The sequence below is a fragment of the Tachysurus fulvidraco genome, chromosome 12 (genome assembly GCF_022655615.1).
Source record: "Tachysurus fulvidraco isolate hzauxx_2018 chromosome 12, HZAU_PFXX_2.0, whole genome shotgun sequence".
Classification (NCBI taxonomy): Eukaryota; Metazoa; Chordata; class Actinopteri; order Siluriformes; family Bagridae; genus Tachysurus; species Tachysurus fulvidraco.
This window is the reverse complement of record NC_062529.1, coordinates 10,864,614-10,882,576: the sequence shown is the minus strand read 5'-3', so window position 1 is coordinate 10,882,576 and position 17,963 is coordinate 10,864,614. Positions and strand designations below refer to the sequence as shown.

Genomic DNA, 17,963 nt, shown 5'->3' with positions numbered 1-17,963 from the left:
ATAGAAAGTACATGCAATTCTTAATGTTGGATGTATTGTGTGTGTGAGAGCTTAGAGGACTTTTCGGAATTCCCTATTCAAGTCTATGGGATGTTCGACCGTCGACTACGGGAAAACCGAAAATTCCGTCGGAACTCCAGAATAAAAACTTCGTCCGGAGTAAGGTCCTAAAGAACCTGTCCGAGTTCGGTGTAAATCGCTCGAAAACTTGCCGAGTTATAAACCTCAAAAGTTTAGAATGGAAGTCTATGGGAAAAAAGGCCACTCTGAGCTTCCGTACTGGGAATGCCGGAATTCCGATCGCTTAGAAAAATAGAAGCAACAAACTTCAGACCAGGGTCTACGACATATCCGGATGTGGCTCAAACGCCCTAGGCCGCATTTTTTAAATAAATTTTTGTCTAAGAATAAGAATAATAATAATAATAATAATAATAATAATAATAATAATGATAATAAGCTTCTAACAGAAATCAGAATGTTGGCTTCTACAAAGCCAACATAATTAGAAGAAAAATACGCTGAAAATGCATACATTCTTTTCTACATCAATCAGATGATCTTTGAGTTTAAGCAGCTCAGACGTGATTTCTCTCTGTTCCGTCTCCCATTTCTCTTGACTGGTTCCAGACCTGCCCTGCTCCACAGCCTTCTGGGATAATTCAGAGTGGGCAGCCTCCTCCTCCTGCCTCTGCCTCAAGGCCTCCAGCCTCTTCTTCACCTGGAGAGGATGAACAAACATATTCAAAGTTTTATTCTATGTGTCACATACATAACCATACACACTCTGACATGCGTGCAACACTGAGGAGTTAAACAGTTAAATAATAAGTGAGCTATAGTACACAAATTTAGTTACAGCTGTAAGTAGAGATATAGATTTTTTGTTTTTATGGAAAGTTAAAAAAAAGGGGGTGGGGTGTCAAAACAAATAAAGTGAGATGCGAGCAAGAATATTTATCCACTCGACTATTTAATGTATGAATTGTAGAGCTGCAGTATCGTTTAAATTAAGCCCTAAAGTTTCCAAGCCAACGTCAAGCGCACGTTACGTCACGCAACGCATTTTTAAAATGTTCAAAAATACAAATTTGTTTTAAAAAGTCTGTAGTAAAATGTCTCGTAGAGCATCCTTGAATTTCTTTTCACATCCTGCATTAGTGCCTGGTAGCCCCACCCCTCTTCCCTGATGTAAGCAACTCTGTGTGTTGAGTGTATGAAGTGTCCAACATTCCACACTTCACTTGTCAGTCGAATAACTGCATCACCCAGGTACATGAAGTACACTTCTTCTAGTTGGAATTTTCATGATCTCACACGACACACGACTTCTACTCACAAAATTCTAAAGTTGGACCTCTGAGCGCATTAATGTGTTGAAGGAGTGTGTACTGTGGTCTTACTGATGTGAGCTCGGTGCGTAGCTGCTGGTTCAAGCTGCTGCTCTCCTCTAGACGTGACTCCAGGCTCTGAATCTTTTCCTCCTTCAGTTCCAGAGAATTCTTCAGAGCTGACTCAATCTTTGTCTCCAGGATCCTGTACTTACTAAAGGGTCAGTGAAGGATTTCAATGAGATGATCAAGTTCCACTGTTTAGAAGCAGACTGAAAAGGGTTTTCTTTTCTATTCTACGTGACAAATAACCCAATGTACTCAAGAGTCTACTGTGACTATATAGAACCCATGCAAGAGCACTCATAAGCAACACACACACACACACATTACGAAAAGCTAGTGGAATGTGAATGGTGGTGGTAAATATTGTTAGCATATTCAGTTTCAGTGAGTACTTGGAACAGTTAAGAAATGTCAGTGTTAAGGCTTGTTAACCCTTTCAGATCACAAAACAAAAAACAAAAAGGGGGGAAAAACAACGCAGAAGTAAAGTAAAATAGCAAGACTGTCTTACATAGAGGACGAAAGAGTGAGAGATGGCGAGAAAGACAGAGAAAAAGAGAGAAGAGAGAGAAAGTGCATGAGAGAGAGAGGAGAGAGAGAACGAGAGAGAGCGCAAGAGAGAGAGAGAACACACACGAAAGAGGGAGCGAGAGTGAGAGAAATCTAATCCGGTGTATAGAGGGTACTCCTCCCGCGAGACAACTCTCCAGGGTACATTCCAAACAAAATGAATGAAAGGCCAGCGCGGTTTGCAGTATTACAGTGTTAGTCTCAACTAGTTTCACATGAGAAATGTTATATCCACTCTTTTGGACACAGCCATGATCTCCACTGCAGCTATAGGGCTAGAGCAGACATGCATTGTTGCAGATTACACAACCAAGATGAGGAAGAATGAAACTAAATTTGATCCTAAAAGCACAACAGAAAAAGAGAGAGATGAAAAAAATGCTCTTGCTATGGCTAAGTTCGTGCAGTTAGTTCCACTTCACTACATCAACTCACCTACTCCAGCTGGTAGAAGCGTTCAAAAAAATAAATGAAGACATGCCATGATGCATCTCATCTGCATATACTGTACTACTTAGAAACTTCAATTTCTTATTAGCAGGAAGTAAATGAATACATTAACTTGAACCCTTTCTGCAAATGAACTGAAATAAGCAAAGTGATCAGTGTGTGAAAACAGATCGCTGCAGTGGGTTTGATACAACACATTATTCTAAGAAAAGGAGAGAAAAAGGACAATTGCAGTTGATGTCAACATTTGACAAGCAATTTCTTCTTATTGCATACATATAATAAATAAACAGTTAAATGATTGTGTGAAGTTCTTGTAGGCGGTGTTTTGGAGTGTAGATGAAGCCTTTCATCAGATCATTTATAACCGTTTCGGAGTTGTATTCATGCGTTTTTTTTTTTTTATTCTTTCCTGGTTTGATTTCCTAAGTAGGCCCATGTGCCTTCACGTGCAGCCCACGACATGCTATTCTGAGTCACTGTGAAACAGAAAGCACTGTAAAAGTCCACTCTTTACAGTTAATCGAGCGTCAGCTTTTCCCTCGTTCTGTGCTCTGCATCAGCGATCGTTTACATTTATTGTATTTGGCATCAACTCATTATCAACTAAACCAATTTTTTCGGGTTAAGGGCCTTGCTCAGGAGCCCTGCAATGGCAGCATGGGATTTAAACTCATAACTTTCAGCTCAGTACTCCAACATCTTAACCCCTGGACTATCAGCTCCCTCATCTGATACGATCGTTTAAAGGTTCTTTAGTTCCTGAGACCATGCCCATGTTTCTCAAGACTGTACACATTTTCAAACCTTTAAAAATGTAATGTATGCAAAACATGTGTGCAATAGGACTCAAACAGTGCAAGTGTGAATATGCATGACTACATTAGTGAGGTAGTGCAGTTGTGTGCACACTCACTTGTCCTCGCAGCGGTGTTCCTCCTGCAGCAGTCTCTCTCGGTTCAGGCCTATCTTCTCCAGCTCATGGTTGAGCTTCTCCAGCTCATTACACTGCTGCTGCACCCTCAGCTTCTCATTCACCAGCTCCTACATCAGTCACATAGTACGGGCTTACTATAGTTTCATTTAGAATGGGAAATTAAAAAGCTGCAAACACCACTACATGCAGTACCTCTCGGAGTGTTGCCAAAGTCTTCTTGTCAATGGTGACCTGTTTTTGCAGTTCCTTGTTGTCTTTCTCCATATCCTTGACTCTACTGGCAACGTCCTGGAGCCGTGCAAGCTCCTTGTTCATGGCTGTTCCTTCTTTCTCCATGTTGCTCAGTTTAAGTGAGCTTTCCTCGAGTGCGGATTCCCTCACGTCCACTTGTTGCCTCAACCTACGTGCCTCCCTTTCCAGTTGCTTTCTCTCTTTCTCGGCTTGGCCAAGCTCCTGCTCCAATCTACGTCGCTCCTTCTCTGCCTCCTCAGCACGTCTCGCCACTTTCCTCAGCTCCTCCAGTTCATGACGCAGCTCCTCGCTCTGGGCCTCTGCCTCGTGAAGCTCATTCTTGATGCCCTGGATTTTGGAGCTGCTGCTTTCCAGGCTCTGTTGGAGCCGCTGGTTTTCCTTGTCAAGGCTGCTGCACTTGATCTCCAGTCTTTCGGTGCGCTTGGCTTGTGAACGGAGCTCAGCTACGCTGCTCCGAAGCTCTGCATTCTCACTTTCCAGATTCCTGTACTCCTTCTTCAGCAGATTGAGACGCATGTTGTCACTCTGTAACTCTTCTGCGTCCTTCTTCAGCTCGCAGTTCTCCTGCTCTAGGATGTTGTTCTTGCACTGCACGGCTTCAAGCTGTTTTTCAGCCCCTTTGAGTGAAGTCAACTCATCCTGGATTTGCTTCTGAGCACACTCCATGCTCTTTACAGTCCTCTGTAGCTCCTTGGTACATTCCCGTTCTTCCTCCAACTTCTTGGTAATCATCTGCTTCTCGTTCTCAAGCTGCACCAGCTGACTTTCGGTGTCTGACATCTTCTGGTGAAGAATACGATTCTCCGTTTCCACATCCCGTACACGTGCCTCACCGTCTTCTTGGGCACGTTTCCGCAGGGAGTTCACAGTCTGGATCAGGTTCTCCTTCTCTCGCTCCAGCTCTGAGATCTAACAAATGTACAATAATCAGTATTTGTTCTCAGAAAGGCTGAGATTCATTCTGCCACCTTCAGTACAATAAGTACTAGTAGGCTTTACCTGTTTTCCCTTTTCTGTCCTTTGATTTTCTAGATCATTCTCCAGTTTCTGTTTTTCCCTGACGAGCTCATCTCCGATATTCTCCAAGTCCTTTATAGTCTGCTTCTCCTGGTCCAGTTGAGTCTGCAGTCTCTCAAGCTGAAAACAGAACATAAATCTCTATGATGGGGGAAAATTCCCTAAAGAGTAAAGCACTGGTGAGAGTCAGAAAAGATGAAGTGTACCTTCTGGCTGAGACCCTGGTTCTCCCTCTCCAGCTCCATGGTGTGGAGCTGACCCTCTCCAAGGCTGAGTGTGGTTTCCCGCAGGCTGTGGATGGTGCTCTGCAGGCTCTGGTTCTCCTTCTCTAGCTTCAGAAGTCGACTGGATGCCGACTCGTTCATCTCAACCACAAAAGACTTGCGTACTGTACATGGATAGACAGGTCAACAAGACATTTAGCTCTGAGAAATTAGAGCGTTCATTAGATACCTTGCTGAAGGTCATTAATTACTAATATGATAATATTTTTTTATATGTGAAACCTGGACACCATAATCTGAACAGCGTAGTGTATTTTAGACTGACTGACCGTCATTGACGTCATTGTTTTTAACCAGTTGCTCCAGCTCCCAGCCCAAGTGAGCAGATTCGTTCATGCTCTGCTTCTGTGAAATCTCCAGCATCATGTTCTCCTCTAGCAGCTCCTCTAGACGCTTCTTATCACTGTCCCGATCCTTAAAGAATAAAAAAATAAATAAAAATTAAAAATCACTACATAGAACAGAGGATATCAGCACATTTTCAATCCAATTCTCTCCGTGTCAAAATCTTAAAATTCTGAGGTCTGCTTACAATCTCAATATCGTGCAGTTTGGATCGTAGATGCAGGTTCTCCTTCTCCAGCTCGTGTAGTTTGTCACAGCGCCCCCTAACTGTACCCAGCTGCTCCTCTAGCATGGCCTTTGTCTCTAGCAGTGTCATATTGTCCTCTCTCAGCTCCTAAAAATGGTTCAGAAATGAGGAAACAAAACAGTGTGTGAAAGATAAAACAAACCGCAAAGGATAAGAAAATACAGACAAACAGAAAAATGCCTGCCACTGACAGCAGTGGAGCTCAGACGAGCCAGCCAAGGCACGAGCACAGTATTCCTGTGCATGTGAGGATTATTTCAAAAGCACAGTAAAAAAGTTACCTCCATGCGGGCCTTGTAGAAGTGAACATCATGAAGTTTCTCTTTGAAGCGAGCAAGTTCTGTTTCGAGTCGATCCACTTTGCCGGCACGTTCTCTCAGAGCATCCACCTCATCACGATACGCTCGTACCGACCGCGCCTCTGCTAAAAGCTGCATGTTCTGCACATAAAGCAGCTCAGTGTGAGCACATATACAAACAACCATCTCTCTACAGGACTATATAATCTTCAGGATGAACTTACGCTTTAATCTTTAATAAATTTAGCATATCAATTAAAGCAGCAGTGTGTAATTTCTACATCTTATGAGTAGCTCTTTAGAGAAAGAGCCAACGGTCTGAATTGCACATGGCAACACTGTTTTTCTAAAGTATCTCTGAAATTCATTGATTACTCTAGACCTACAAACATGTTTAAACTTTAAACTTTCATTAAACCTACAGAGCCAAGATTAGTAAATGGGAGTGTGGAAAAGTTAGAACACACCGACCTCCTGTTTCAGTTTTTGCATCTCCGCATCCAGACGTTCCAGTTCATTCTTAGCGTCGATCAACTGCTCCGTCTTCTCTTCCCTGCATGGATCACAATTTTAATAAACTTTTTTTAACCAAGACCACAAGCCCAATTATACATACCATTTACAACTCGTATAACTGTACAGATGCTCGTCACAATCGCAATCACACGTTTATACAATCATTCATCCATAAAATCATGCCTTTATACATCATACAGTAGCGAATGTGTTCAGTAGAGATCACTACTGAAATGAAGTTGGAATAAAACACTGACAGAGAAGCTTGTAAAATGTTTCTTTTAAGTCAATGCTTGCTTGATTCCATTCCAGCCACTTGTTTTAAAATCTCTCAGAATCTCTCTACCATCATGCTAAACTTCTCATTGATGCGATGCACCGCTGCATCTGTACTCGACCAATCAGAAGTATTTCATGTGTAATGCATCAAGGGCTCCTTTCTGTCTTTTCAGTCTATACAGTAATCGCACTTCAGTGAAATTTCAAAAGCAGGGAAATATCCCTGGTTTGCATCGTTGTTTATTGAACAGCATTGCTGCATTAAGCTAAACCACTGGAGTACTTAAATGTTAATGTGTTCCTGTAACTGGCCAACAGATTTTCACATATTTCTCTGCTACTGCTAGGGGTTTTAAATATTGTAAATGAGATGCCTGAAACTGAAATGCTTTGGATGGTCTCTGTGTCCGCAGTTTCAGTCTCTAAAGAGGTCATTGTCAGTACCGCTTTGCATTCAAGACGTGATCCTTATTAAGCATTTCGTCAGTTGTAAAACTTCAGTACTATGATTGAGAGACGTGTAAGGACAAGGACCTTTAATGCAGCGCAAAGCAGACGGGAATACTGAAAGACTTAAAGACATAATTACGTACAGTTCTTGGCGGGAGCGGCGCAGTTTGGCTTTGGTGTCTGCAAGCTCCACTGCTACGTGCTGTCGTTCTTCTTTGGTGAGTATCGAGGGCTGAGATTTCAGGTCATTGGAGCAGTTTACGGATATTGGGAGTTGCTGCGACTGCAAGTAATCTCTCTCTTGAGTCACCTCCAAGATCAGCTACCACAAATAAATAAATACAGTGCTAAAATCAGTTTCATGCAGGAATTAAACGTGATCTTTTACCAGCCACTCTACCACATCCCCCTATATAAAACAAATAAAATACAGTGCTCGGTTTGCCAGAGGAAGTGGACTGGCTCACCTCTGAGCTCTCATCACGCTCTTCAACAAGTCTGCGGAGGTGAAAGGCCATGGTACGAGACAGTGTGTCCAGGTCCTCGGGTGGCAGCTCCCCCAGCTCCAGCCACTGCATGTCCAGAACATTCTCCTGGTTGTGGGTCACCTACATGGACAAAGAATTACGCATTTCCTCAAGATTCTAACGTCTTTATAACTGCTCACCTGAAATAGAAACATTTCCGAAAAAGGGCGAATCATTTCACTCACCTCCTGGATATGGGAGACGATGGCAGTCTGGGTTTCAATGTCTAGCAGCTTAATCTTCTCAATGATTTCCTCTTTACGCTCACACTTCAGAAAGAGAAAGACATGTTGAGTGTCGAGACACATGAGATACTGCTAAGCGTTTTCAATATTTTATATTAAAATAAAATAGACAAACATTTCCAGTAGGGATTGCAATGATTATGATCGACAAGAAATGAATCAAGATTTTTATTTATTTTATTTTTTGTTAATCAGTGACAGAGAAGCAAGCGAGTGGGATATAGCACGGGACAGACGCACGGATATTTGGTTACATGTGCAGACACAGCACAGGATAAAAGAGAAATAATAAAATGAGCTCTGAACTGATACACGGCACACGTGCATGCTGTTTACCCTTCATCCAGCAAACAGGAAAAACCTGTGGAATCAGAACGGGAGCAAAAGAGGAGGAGTGAGGGGAACAAAAGTGTTTGTGTTTGGAAGAAGATATAAAAAGACAGAACGATAGTAAGCAGGAAATTGTAGGAAGACACTGCATGCATGTGACAAAAGAGGCTTTCGGATAAATATCAGCTGAGATATGGAAGATTTTAACTGGATTTATGACACTTTCTGATTTTTCTTCATTTATTTTCTTGGAAGTGAACAGAAGAGGCATGTTCTGACACGGCGATTTTACTCCTGCTATCTGGAAGCATGTAAGCTAACGGAAAACGGCTCGGCTTACCTGAACAGCACATCCCAGGATCAGCAGCAAAAGCCTCTTCATCTCCTCCATGCCCTTGCCTATGACATAACATGTCATCACTTATCACGATAAATAGTGTTTTAAATGTAATTAACATTAATTACAACCCGAAATACCAACCCAAGTACTAACAGTCAGCTAAAGTGACTGCAGGATAATGGATGCTTTTAAACCATAATACAATTTTAATGGCAGTCACTTGCAGTATGCCATAAATATTAATCATTTCCAAGTCATTATTAGTGGTCATGCTAACACAAGGCTTTCGGGAGGCACGTGTTCATTCTGCAGCTTGTTTTTAGTTTTCCAAAAAAACGAATGCCATGCATTTTAATATGAAAAGCTACTTCTGCAACCTGAGTGAATTATAGGCTCCCGGTTGGTATAATAGTTTAGTTTCAAACAAAAACATGTAATCGATTTCACCAGTATTAGGAGTGATAGAAGATGTGCATGCATGTGTATCTAAACCTGCACAAAAGTGTCTGGGGAGAACAGGAGTGAGTTGTCATAGAGTCCTGTCATGTGTGCCCTTCCTAGCACTGTACCCCATCCTCAGAGAGGAAAGGAGGAGCTTTCACTATATCTGCCTACTGGAACAACCCTCATGGTCTGGGACATTTGCTTTTAATCCCCCCAGTCTGGATCACTGAACCAGACACTACAGAAACTACTGGAGGGGACGGTTGAGTTGAAGGTTATTTTGATAACCTGCAGGATCCTACATACAAAACTAAATGTACATCAGTTCATCTTGCCTGAACACAGCCTATCAGGAAGCAGCAAAGAGAAAACGAATTGTACCCGGAGGAAACCCCCGAGGCACGGAGAGAACATGCAAACTCTCCACACACAAGGCGGAGGCGGGAATCGAACCCCGACCCTGGAGGTGTGAGGCGAACGTGCTACCCACTAAGCCACTGTGCCCCCCTCCTGGGTTATGTTGTTTCATGTTTCTTCACACTGTTTTCCTCAAGGTTAGCTATTAACCCTGGCTAATCATAGTCCAACCTTTCACACAACTACATTCCTAAACCTTTTTTTTTTTGTTCTTATTTGCATGTTTGTTGTGTCAACAACTATGACAACAACTAGGATAAATACACTGTACAAAGGTTGAATGTAAAAGAATAAAAGGTAAGATAAAAGATACGATAAAGATATAATAAAATTAAATTGATCGTACGAGGCATAGAGGGGAAATATGGTGGAAAATTTTCAATAAGGAACTAGATCGATAAATACATCAAATATAGAAAATGTAGAATCTGAATACAGAGGCTACAGTAATTAAAAAGATCTGTGTATGGTACAGCCGTGTGGTGTGGTATGAATGGAATTTTACTCTTTCACAGCTTTGTAAACCTTTTTTGGTCTTGTCTGGATTGTTGTGTAGTGGACCAGGCGTTATGCCACTTCTGCTGTTGTGTTTGCAGGCATGCACTTCAGTGATGTTCAGTGTTTCCTAGCCTGATGCTTCTGAGTCATTCTGTTCAGTGTCCCTGCGACACGGTTTTCATGTGATATGAGAAACAATTTCTGACTGGCTGTCTGTGCCGAGAAACTAACGTTCATCTAACACCACATAATTTCACACTGTACACATTTGGCAACACAATGCGGGGTTAGCACTGCAAAAGTGTTAACCCTGCTTTGGAGCTGGGCTTCTAACCCTGAGTAAAAGGTCACTTCTAAAACAAATTACCAGTGTGAAATGTTTCTCTACCCGGGGTTAAATGTGGGGTTTAGAACAACAATAAACCGGAGTTAAGCTCAGTGTGGAAACACTTTACATCTTGAAAAGCCTGAATATCATGAACAGAACAGTATTTGTAAGGATCATTAAGGCTGTCATCAGCTGATAAACTCCGTGGACTCTCCCTGTCGCTGTCTGAGGTGTGTGTCCTGCTCAAACAAGTGGACTGTCAGCACTCAGGCCTGAGTACAATGGCCTGCTTCCTCTAGTCTTTTCCTCTTCCTCCAGACAATATGGGTCTAAAGCATGTGCTGCTGATGTGAAAGTGAGGGCTGGACAGTCAGTCAGGGGATGTGTGGAGGAGTGAGGATATTGCACAAGACTACCAGAGATGAATAAAGAAAATAGAGTATTTGAATATCGCCTCAGGCTTGTTTACTAGGGATAGACGTTAGAGAGAATTTATAAGTTCATCTAACGTAAACTTGCATTTAAGAAATTAATATATATATATATATATATATAAAATTCTGTTTCTATGCTTTTGTAAAGCTGTTTTACCAAAATGTCAACTGTTAAAATCACTATACCAATAAAGTGAATTGAATAGTTCCCTCTCTTTCTCCCTGTCAATGCTGTCCTTTTGTACAAAAGAGACATTCAAAACATAATATTTATTTTAATGCGTGTCATTTTCAATGCATGTTTAAAATATATTCCTTAAATTTCTACCATGAAATCACATTCCACTACCTGACAACGGGTCCTTGGCGATGGTCATAACGTTGGGTAACGTCATCAGAATGAGCTGCTGGAGATTTTCCTGTGTGATAAAGAGAGAGACAGACATGAACTCATATCCAGAACATTCTGCTTAACATAAAGGAGTCTCAAAATGTACAAGCTTGACAAACAACTAAAGGTGAAATGATGTAACTAATCTGCTAATACAGTTTTATCACCCTTCACTGACTAGGTCATTTTAGGTCAGTGAGATAGCAGACACCCCAGTAACAAAAGCTCCAAATGACAGGGCAGATGGCTGAACCATGGTGAGAAAACAGACCGGGGCCAAAAACCAGGATGAACTGAAAGGTGTGGATGGAAAAGTTAGCTTCACAGACTAACAGGAAAGCATGTTGGAAACGGTAGACATTAGCACTGGGGAAGGGAACTCAACCCCAGGGTGAGGGAGACAGGATAGGCAGGGCTGGATACTTACACAACACAAACCTGGAATAATATGTGAACTTTATGTGAACATATCTGATTATTATCACTATGTTATGCTGTTTTAAAGTGTGAGTAGTGTGCTCACTAGTATGATGCACATATTCAACCAGGAAAGCGGGGGAGAAAAAAAAAATGAAGTGTGGGCTCTGCAGTGCAAGAAGGCAGGGCTACAAGGAGCGGACATGGAGGAGGACGAAATTTCAAATTGGCAGAGGGCACTCCACTGGATCACATGTCTTACAAATGTCTGTTAAATGTGATGTGTTTAACATTTTAAAAATTCACACTATTTTGCTGAATCTAATGACATCAAGTTACGCGTGTTTGATTTCATTCGCCATCGACTTGGAAAGGGCTTATTCCTCCGGTTAGTAAAAAAAAAACATTAGTGCTCCATTTGAGAAGATACTACCCTTCTAAACTCGTAGTGCATAGTGTAAGTGCATGGCGTGTTGTATGGCATTCGAGACGCAGCTTCATACTCAGCAAGTAAGCTCTAGCAGGCGTGTGTGTGCACATTAACGCCATATGATCTAACCTCAAGGAAAATAGCCTCCTTAGCAACTGAACCCAACACTCAGGGCACACAATAGACAAGACCTGACCGGTTCATATGACATAACCCCTCATACGCACACAGACACGGAGTTATACAGGTGCTGGAAATACCATCATTAATAATATAGTGGTGGAATTTTAAACTAAACTGAATTGTACAAGGTAAAAAGTCTTAGTTGATGATTATTTTTCCCAGAGAAAGAATTGAATTCAGTATGTAATTCCAAATGTAACTGAGTGGTTCAATCTACACCCTGAACACAGTAGCAAACACAATTAACACCTTCCCTGGGCTCTATCTGATCATGTGACCTCTCTGAGCATTTAATTTACACTGCAGCTGAAACCCTCACAGGTACCAGGGTGTGGTGTTAGTGGTGAGAGTCTGTGCCTCTGATCTAGCAGTGCAAACAAGCTCAATGAGCTCTACTAGGGAAAATGCAAAGTCATACTATAGGGTTATGACTGTATTAAACTGTTGTTCCGAATGAGGAACACCTTTCTGTACAAAGCCAAAGAGGACAAGGTCACTATAAACACCTGACAATAAAGCTATAACACATAAGGCAAATCTTACATTTAATAACAAAGGGGATACAGACCGATAGGAATAGCAATTAAGATGTATTTTTATCATCTATTACCAAATCGAGATTCTCAGCCCTACTCTCTTTCTTAGAAAGAAAAACAGTGTATTTGACATATGGTACAAATATAGACCAATGGACCGATATTGATCCAGACCTTTAGGCAAAATACTGGGCCAATAACAATTCTCTGCAGTGTATCGGTGCATCCTCATAGCCAATGACTAGCCATAGCATTATAAACCTCTGGCGTCCCGGCCTACCCCCAACTGACAGCTTAATCTGGTCCTGCGATGAACGAGTCCCTCAGGAGGGATTTGTGTACAGGGGGCTGATGGAAACACCACACTCTCTGAGGCCCAGGCCTGGCTTTGTCAACGTGCATGTTAATTACTGCGGTCATACATTAAACCTTCTCTACTCCTCATATACCACACACAGAGCTTCTATTCTTAGTAACCATAAGCATACACATGCCACAGCTTTTGAACACAGTAACCTGTTCGGTCTATGTCATAGAGGTACCTCTATTACTGGTTTTGTGTTTTTGTTTGTTTAGTATTCATCTTTTGTCATGTCCTAGATTGTAATTCAATTGTTCATTCAAATTATTACTGATATTAATTCATGTTCATTGTAGGGCTGGGCGATATGGCCTGAAATAAAAATCCCAGATTTTTTAACAAAAAAAAAAAAAATCGATTTCCGATTTAAATCGATTTTTCCTGTATATTTATTTATATACGCCTGAGAGATTCCAAGGGACCATCTGCAAAGTGCAAAACCCGAAAAGCGGTCTGTAACTTCACTGTAATACACTGTACTGTCACCAAATTCAGCTCACATACTGATGTCCTGATATTTATACAACACCACTTATTTGGGGGAAATGTCTTTGTATAATTTTTATGATTTTTCATAAAAAAATTTTTTTTTTGCACTTTGCAGACGGTCCCTTGGAATCTGTCTTAGGTGTTCACACAGAGACTTATGTATTTTGTCCAACGTGGAGGAAGCTGATTTTGAGGGAAATTGGGTTGTAGCTGCCTCTCTACATTACTACGATTAAAAAAAGGTGTTACAAGAGTGTTTAGCTCAGGAGTTATTTAGCTCAGGAGTTACTGACTCAGGAATCTCGAATCTGTGAATATGCAGCCAAATTTACTTAAGTTGCAATACACAATATAAGCACTATTCGGACGGGATTCGTTCTACGTGGGGACGTGGGGGTAAAGTAATTATTACCAGAGCTTCTCTGTGATTTTGGTCCCGTCCGGATGTGCCATCTTGGTAATCATTACGGACAATGTCTAAAGAATACAGCGACTTTTACCTTCTGTAAAAAGGTCCGGAAAAAATGGATCAGGTAATACTAATGCCGTCTGAAAAGACCCGCTGTAAATACGTACGGTAAAATTCCATCATTTCCTGTTTAAAAGTAGTTTTTGGCACGTTTTGCAAGCATGGAGGCACCATGTTGTCTGTTTGTGCACGTGATAACAGGAAGCAACGTCATATGCTCATGACGACAAGGAGGTTACTGTGGTGCGTAAAGCGAGTTACCCCTCCCACTTCTGCTAGTTTTACTGAGATGTCATGTCCCGTGCGAATTGGCCAATTAATATTACAGACTTCCTGAGGTAAAATTGCATTACTCCACGTCCCCTCGTAGAACAAATCCTGTCCGAATAGTGCTATAGAGTATAATGTTTGTTGACGCGTATAACAGGAATTCACTGCATCCATGATCGCTTTCCAACGGACCCCTTCTTATAAATACTGGATACAGTTTGTAAATGTTTCTAAAGCCCTGTGCAAAAATTCCAGAGCAAATTACCTACTGTTTTTCAGAAAAATCGGCGCTCCTCTGAGAAATCTAATCTCGTCTGAATGCAAACGTCTGTGATTGCCAAAAATATTTTTTCCAAAACGCGTTGTCTGTTTTGGTCCATGTGAACTACCGTATTAACCCTAGCGCACCGGTATTCAAGTTTTCTTTCTGCACACCAATAATGGATGTATACGTGTTTGCTACCCTGCGAAGAAATATTTTGTATGGATGGACAAACCTCACAAACTTTTTTATAAACTGCCTCCTAAACCTTGTGGTTGTGTATACAATTTTCAAACTGAAACGGAAACGTAGGTTTGCTCCAAACAGAAATAGAACCCAATGTTTTCCGAATCCAGCGTCATGCCCCTTTCTTTTTCGCTGCCATTTTACTATTGATCGGTCATATGACCATACGCAATCCACGCATCCTGGACACGTGGTCTTGTGCAACGCCCACATGTAAAACACAGACACTCCTACCTCCGTAATAAACACAGAGATGTTGGTCCCGTCCAAATCCCGTCCGACTCTGTGCCTTTCTTGGGAACAAGCTCTTTCCTGCTCGCTGCCATGTTGTTTGTGTATCTCTATGGCAAACGTGCGGGGGGAGGGCTGAGCCCATTCAGGGGAAAAAACGACTTTCATTCAAACAAATCGATGTAAACTACACATTCGGGTTAATCGATAAAATCGATTTATCGCCCAGCCCTAGTTCATTGTAATCTAAAACTGTGCATGTGTATAGTTAGTACAGGTCACTGTTCATGGTCCTTGCAAATAGATGTGGCTAAAACTCCTTTGCTAACTTGAATTCTCTTCCTATTGAAGACAATAAGTAAACACAGATGAAATCAGATCTCATTTTGAGAGCTTAGACACTCATTGTTCTGACTAATCACTTAAGAAGGTTTGCTATTCAGCAGAAGAGATGCATCATAGCTTTCATTTAATAAATTACAGTAGCTTAGTGGTTAATAGGTTTGGCTTGCACCTCCTCAGTTGGGGGTTCGATTCATGCCTCCAACATGTGAGCACAGGGGTTGTGCTCTGAATAAACATTTCTGAGTGGCTAAATTTCACAGAACCTCTCTGATCCATAATTCTCTTTTTTTCAGATCATGCACTATAAAACTCATATGGCTTCATCAGGCCTACCAAACACATCTTGCTGCTTTAATCAGTTTAAATGCAAGCAATTAGCTAAAAGACTTCGTTTCAACATAAGGGACAGACCGTATAGTGTGGAGTGCTGAGTATCTCAAACAATAAACAACCGCTAAGCTTCTAATTTGCTGGCTTATAGCTGATCTCTTACAGCATCTATATTTTACACTGTAGGAAGTAGGAAGGGGCAGAACACAATTCCTGAAAAGGTTACAATGAGAAACACACCTGAAACATTACTAGCAACTATTTTACTAGATTAATCACAAGCTATAATCAGTAATTACTTTAGTCCTATTTGGAGACTGTGAGCTCATGAAGGCTGAGCGGTTTAATTTACAAATGCTGTATCTGGCTGTGTTTACATTACCAGGGTGAAGTGACAAATTCAGCTTTCTACCTTAAGGTGATTCTCTTCAAGATTGGGTGAAATCCAATATTTTTTTTAAATAGGACCTGAACCACATTTGTTTGTGGTCATGAATCAGATGGATCACTTATCAGTAACTGGTAAGTGGCCATGTGACTAGGAGGAAGACCGTCAGAGGAGAAATGTGCTTATTACGGTCATCATCGCCATTCGGTTTCAGCAGACTGGAAAAAGAACGTCATGTTTTTTTTAATATTTGGAAATGACTTGGTTACTTTAAATCCTTAATTATCAACTTACTTGCATTAATTTCCTGCACACTTTCTTACACAAGTTTCTTTGTTTTAAACATCTACATGTAATCCAACATATAGCCCAGTTCTCAAATGTGCTGTCTCTTAGAATGAGTTGGAGGAAGCGGGGGGTCGGGTGTAAGAGAGAATTCAGCCAGGTTTATTGATCCTTGTACAAGATACTATTGGGGAAAATGGGAGATTCTGCATATTACACAATACAGCGGCAAAGATATAGGCAGAAGAAGTGTACAGTTATATCGTCCTTATTTATATCATTACAGATGATGCAGGATTGGAGAAAACATTAACCTCTTATAGCTGGATTAAAGTTTTAGACCAAAAAGTGAAAGAAAAATAGTCGTGTGCTAGATAGCCGGTTAGAGCTTATGCTTTAACCACACATTCCTCTATTTGATTGCATGAATATATGTGATACTGAACCCTAAACTCTAAGCAGGCTGATAATTGGCACTTTATATGCTAGACCACAAGGAGATTTAGATGGTATCAACTTTCAGCTATGAGCAGAAAGTCAAAAAATGATTGTTTTAGGTCTCCATCTATATTTGAAGTATAATCCTTCTGATATGTACAATGATTAAATGTACTTTAAATGTCTCCCTGCTTGTGGAGCATAATACTGAGCTGAATTCACTACATCACAATGAGGGCAAATTAAATATTAGCAGAGAGCCAGATGGCAGGCTTTATCTGAGAACATACTGACAGCGAGAAAACGGCCTGACTCAACAGTACCACGAGTCAAACCTCTGGGTGCACTCACACATGCACACGTTAATTATTAAAGAGCAAAGATTCATTTTCCAATGAGATAGAGGTGGAAGTGGAACTTAAGGAGTCAACTGGGTTGCGTCATTATTAAAAGCACCAGTAAGGGAAAGGTAAAAATTTTAGTGCTCAGACCGGACATGTAGAATGTTGTGTTTGGCAGAGTCGTTTTGCCTGTGTGGCAAAAAAAGTGTGACCTTCACCCTCTTCATGCAGCATTTTCCACATTTTCTCACTGGTGTTTTCAGGAAATACCTGACTATCACATATCCCTAATTGGTGCTTTCACAGCAAGTACACTGATGGAAAAAATGCTGTGCTGAGAGGGTTATTTGTGCTTGTGGTACCACTGTAAAATTTATGGAAATTTAGCAACCATCAGCCATTTTAGTGCAAAGTTATTTTTTCCTCCCAGGAAACAAATGTACAAGTACAAGATTTTGGAATCAACTTCGTTCTGAATGGTAAGACTGATCAGACTCATTATTTTGCCTCAGGAGGAGTTTAATCATATCGAGCAGACAACATCAAGAGCATCTTTTAGTTAAGCTGTGACCAGTATGTTAAAAGATGCAGCATGTTAGCAATTCAATGAAATAATCATCTAAAACAGAGGGCATTAATGTGCGTTTGGACAATAGATCGGAGTTACAGGGCAAGAAGATCAGATTCCTCTCCAATGAACATTTGACTATATCCCATTTGCAATTCAAATAGACACTCGTTCATTCAACTGCACTATTTAACGAACTGCTGCAGCTCTAAAGCCACTGAAAATCAATTATTCATGCCTGGAGGTAAGCTGGGAAGATGTCTGATGGTTTTCTAAGCAAGAGGAGATAAAGCCTTGATTGTTTTTTTAAAGATGTCAGTCATGCATTTATATAGATTGATTTTCAGAAGCTTCTACACGTTTATATTCAAATAAAT

At 41.0% G+C, this 17,963-nt stretch overlaps 1 protein-coding gene across 4 annotated transcripts in view; it reads right to left on the bottom strand.

Annotated features, from left to right (window-relative positions):
- The window catches only part of ccdc88c (coiled-coil domain containing 88C), a 65,138-nt gene that overhangs the window by 29,613 nt on the left and 17,562 nt on the right, over positions 1–17,963 (bottom strand). For 3 of the 4 annotated variants that reach the window (XM_047821633.1, XM_047821634.1, XM_047821632.1), the window contains exons 4-19: positions 10,956–11,025; positions 8,486–8,544; positions 7,756–7,839; positions 7,511–7,651; positions 7,187–7,365; positions 6,270–6,351; positions 5,781–5,939; positions 5,440–5,586; positions 5,177–5,321; positions 4,830–5,011; positions 4,606–4,743; positions 3,547–4,515; positions 3,334–3,461; positions 2,403–2,411; positions 1,404–1,545; positions 536–721 (exon numbers count right to left, since the gene is read on the bottom strand). In XM_047821633.1, the coding sequence (XP_047677589.1) occupies positions 536–721; positions 1,404–1,545; positions 2,403–2,411; positions 3,334–3,461; positions 3,547–4,515; positions 4,606–4,743; positions 4,830–5,011; positions 5,177–5,321; positions 5,440–5,586; positions 5,781–5,939; positions 6,270–6,351; positions 7,187–7,365; positions 7,511–7,651; positions 7,756–7,839; positions 8,486–8,544; positions 10,956–11,025 (2,820 nt within the window). The remainder of the gene's footprint in view (positions 1–535; positions 722–1,403; positions 1,546–2,402; positions 2,412–3,333; positions 3,462–3,546; positions 4,516–4,605; positions 4,744–4,829; positions 5,012–5,176; positions 5,322–5,439; positions 5,587–5,780; positions 5,940–6,269; positions 6,352–7,186; positions 7,366–7,510; positions 7,652–7,755; positions 7,840–8,485; positions 8,545–10,955; positions 11,026–17,963) is intronic. The other variant, XM_027172531.2, reaches the window with a different exon arrangement.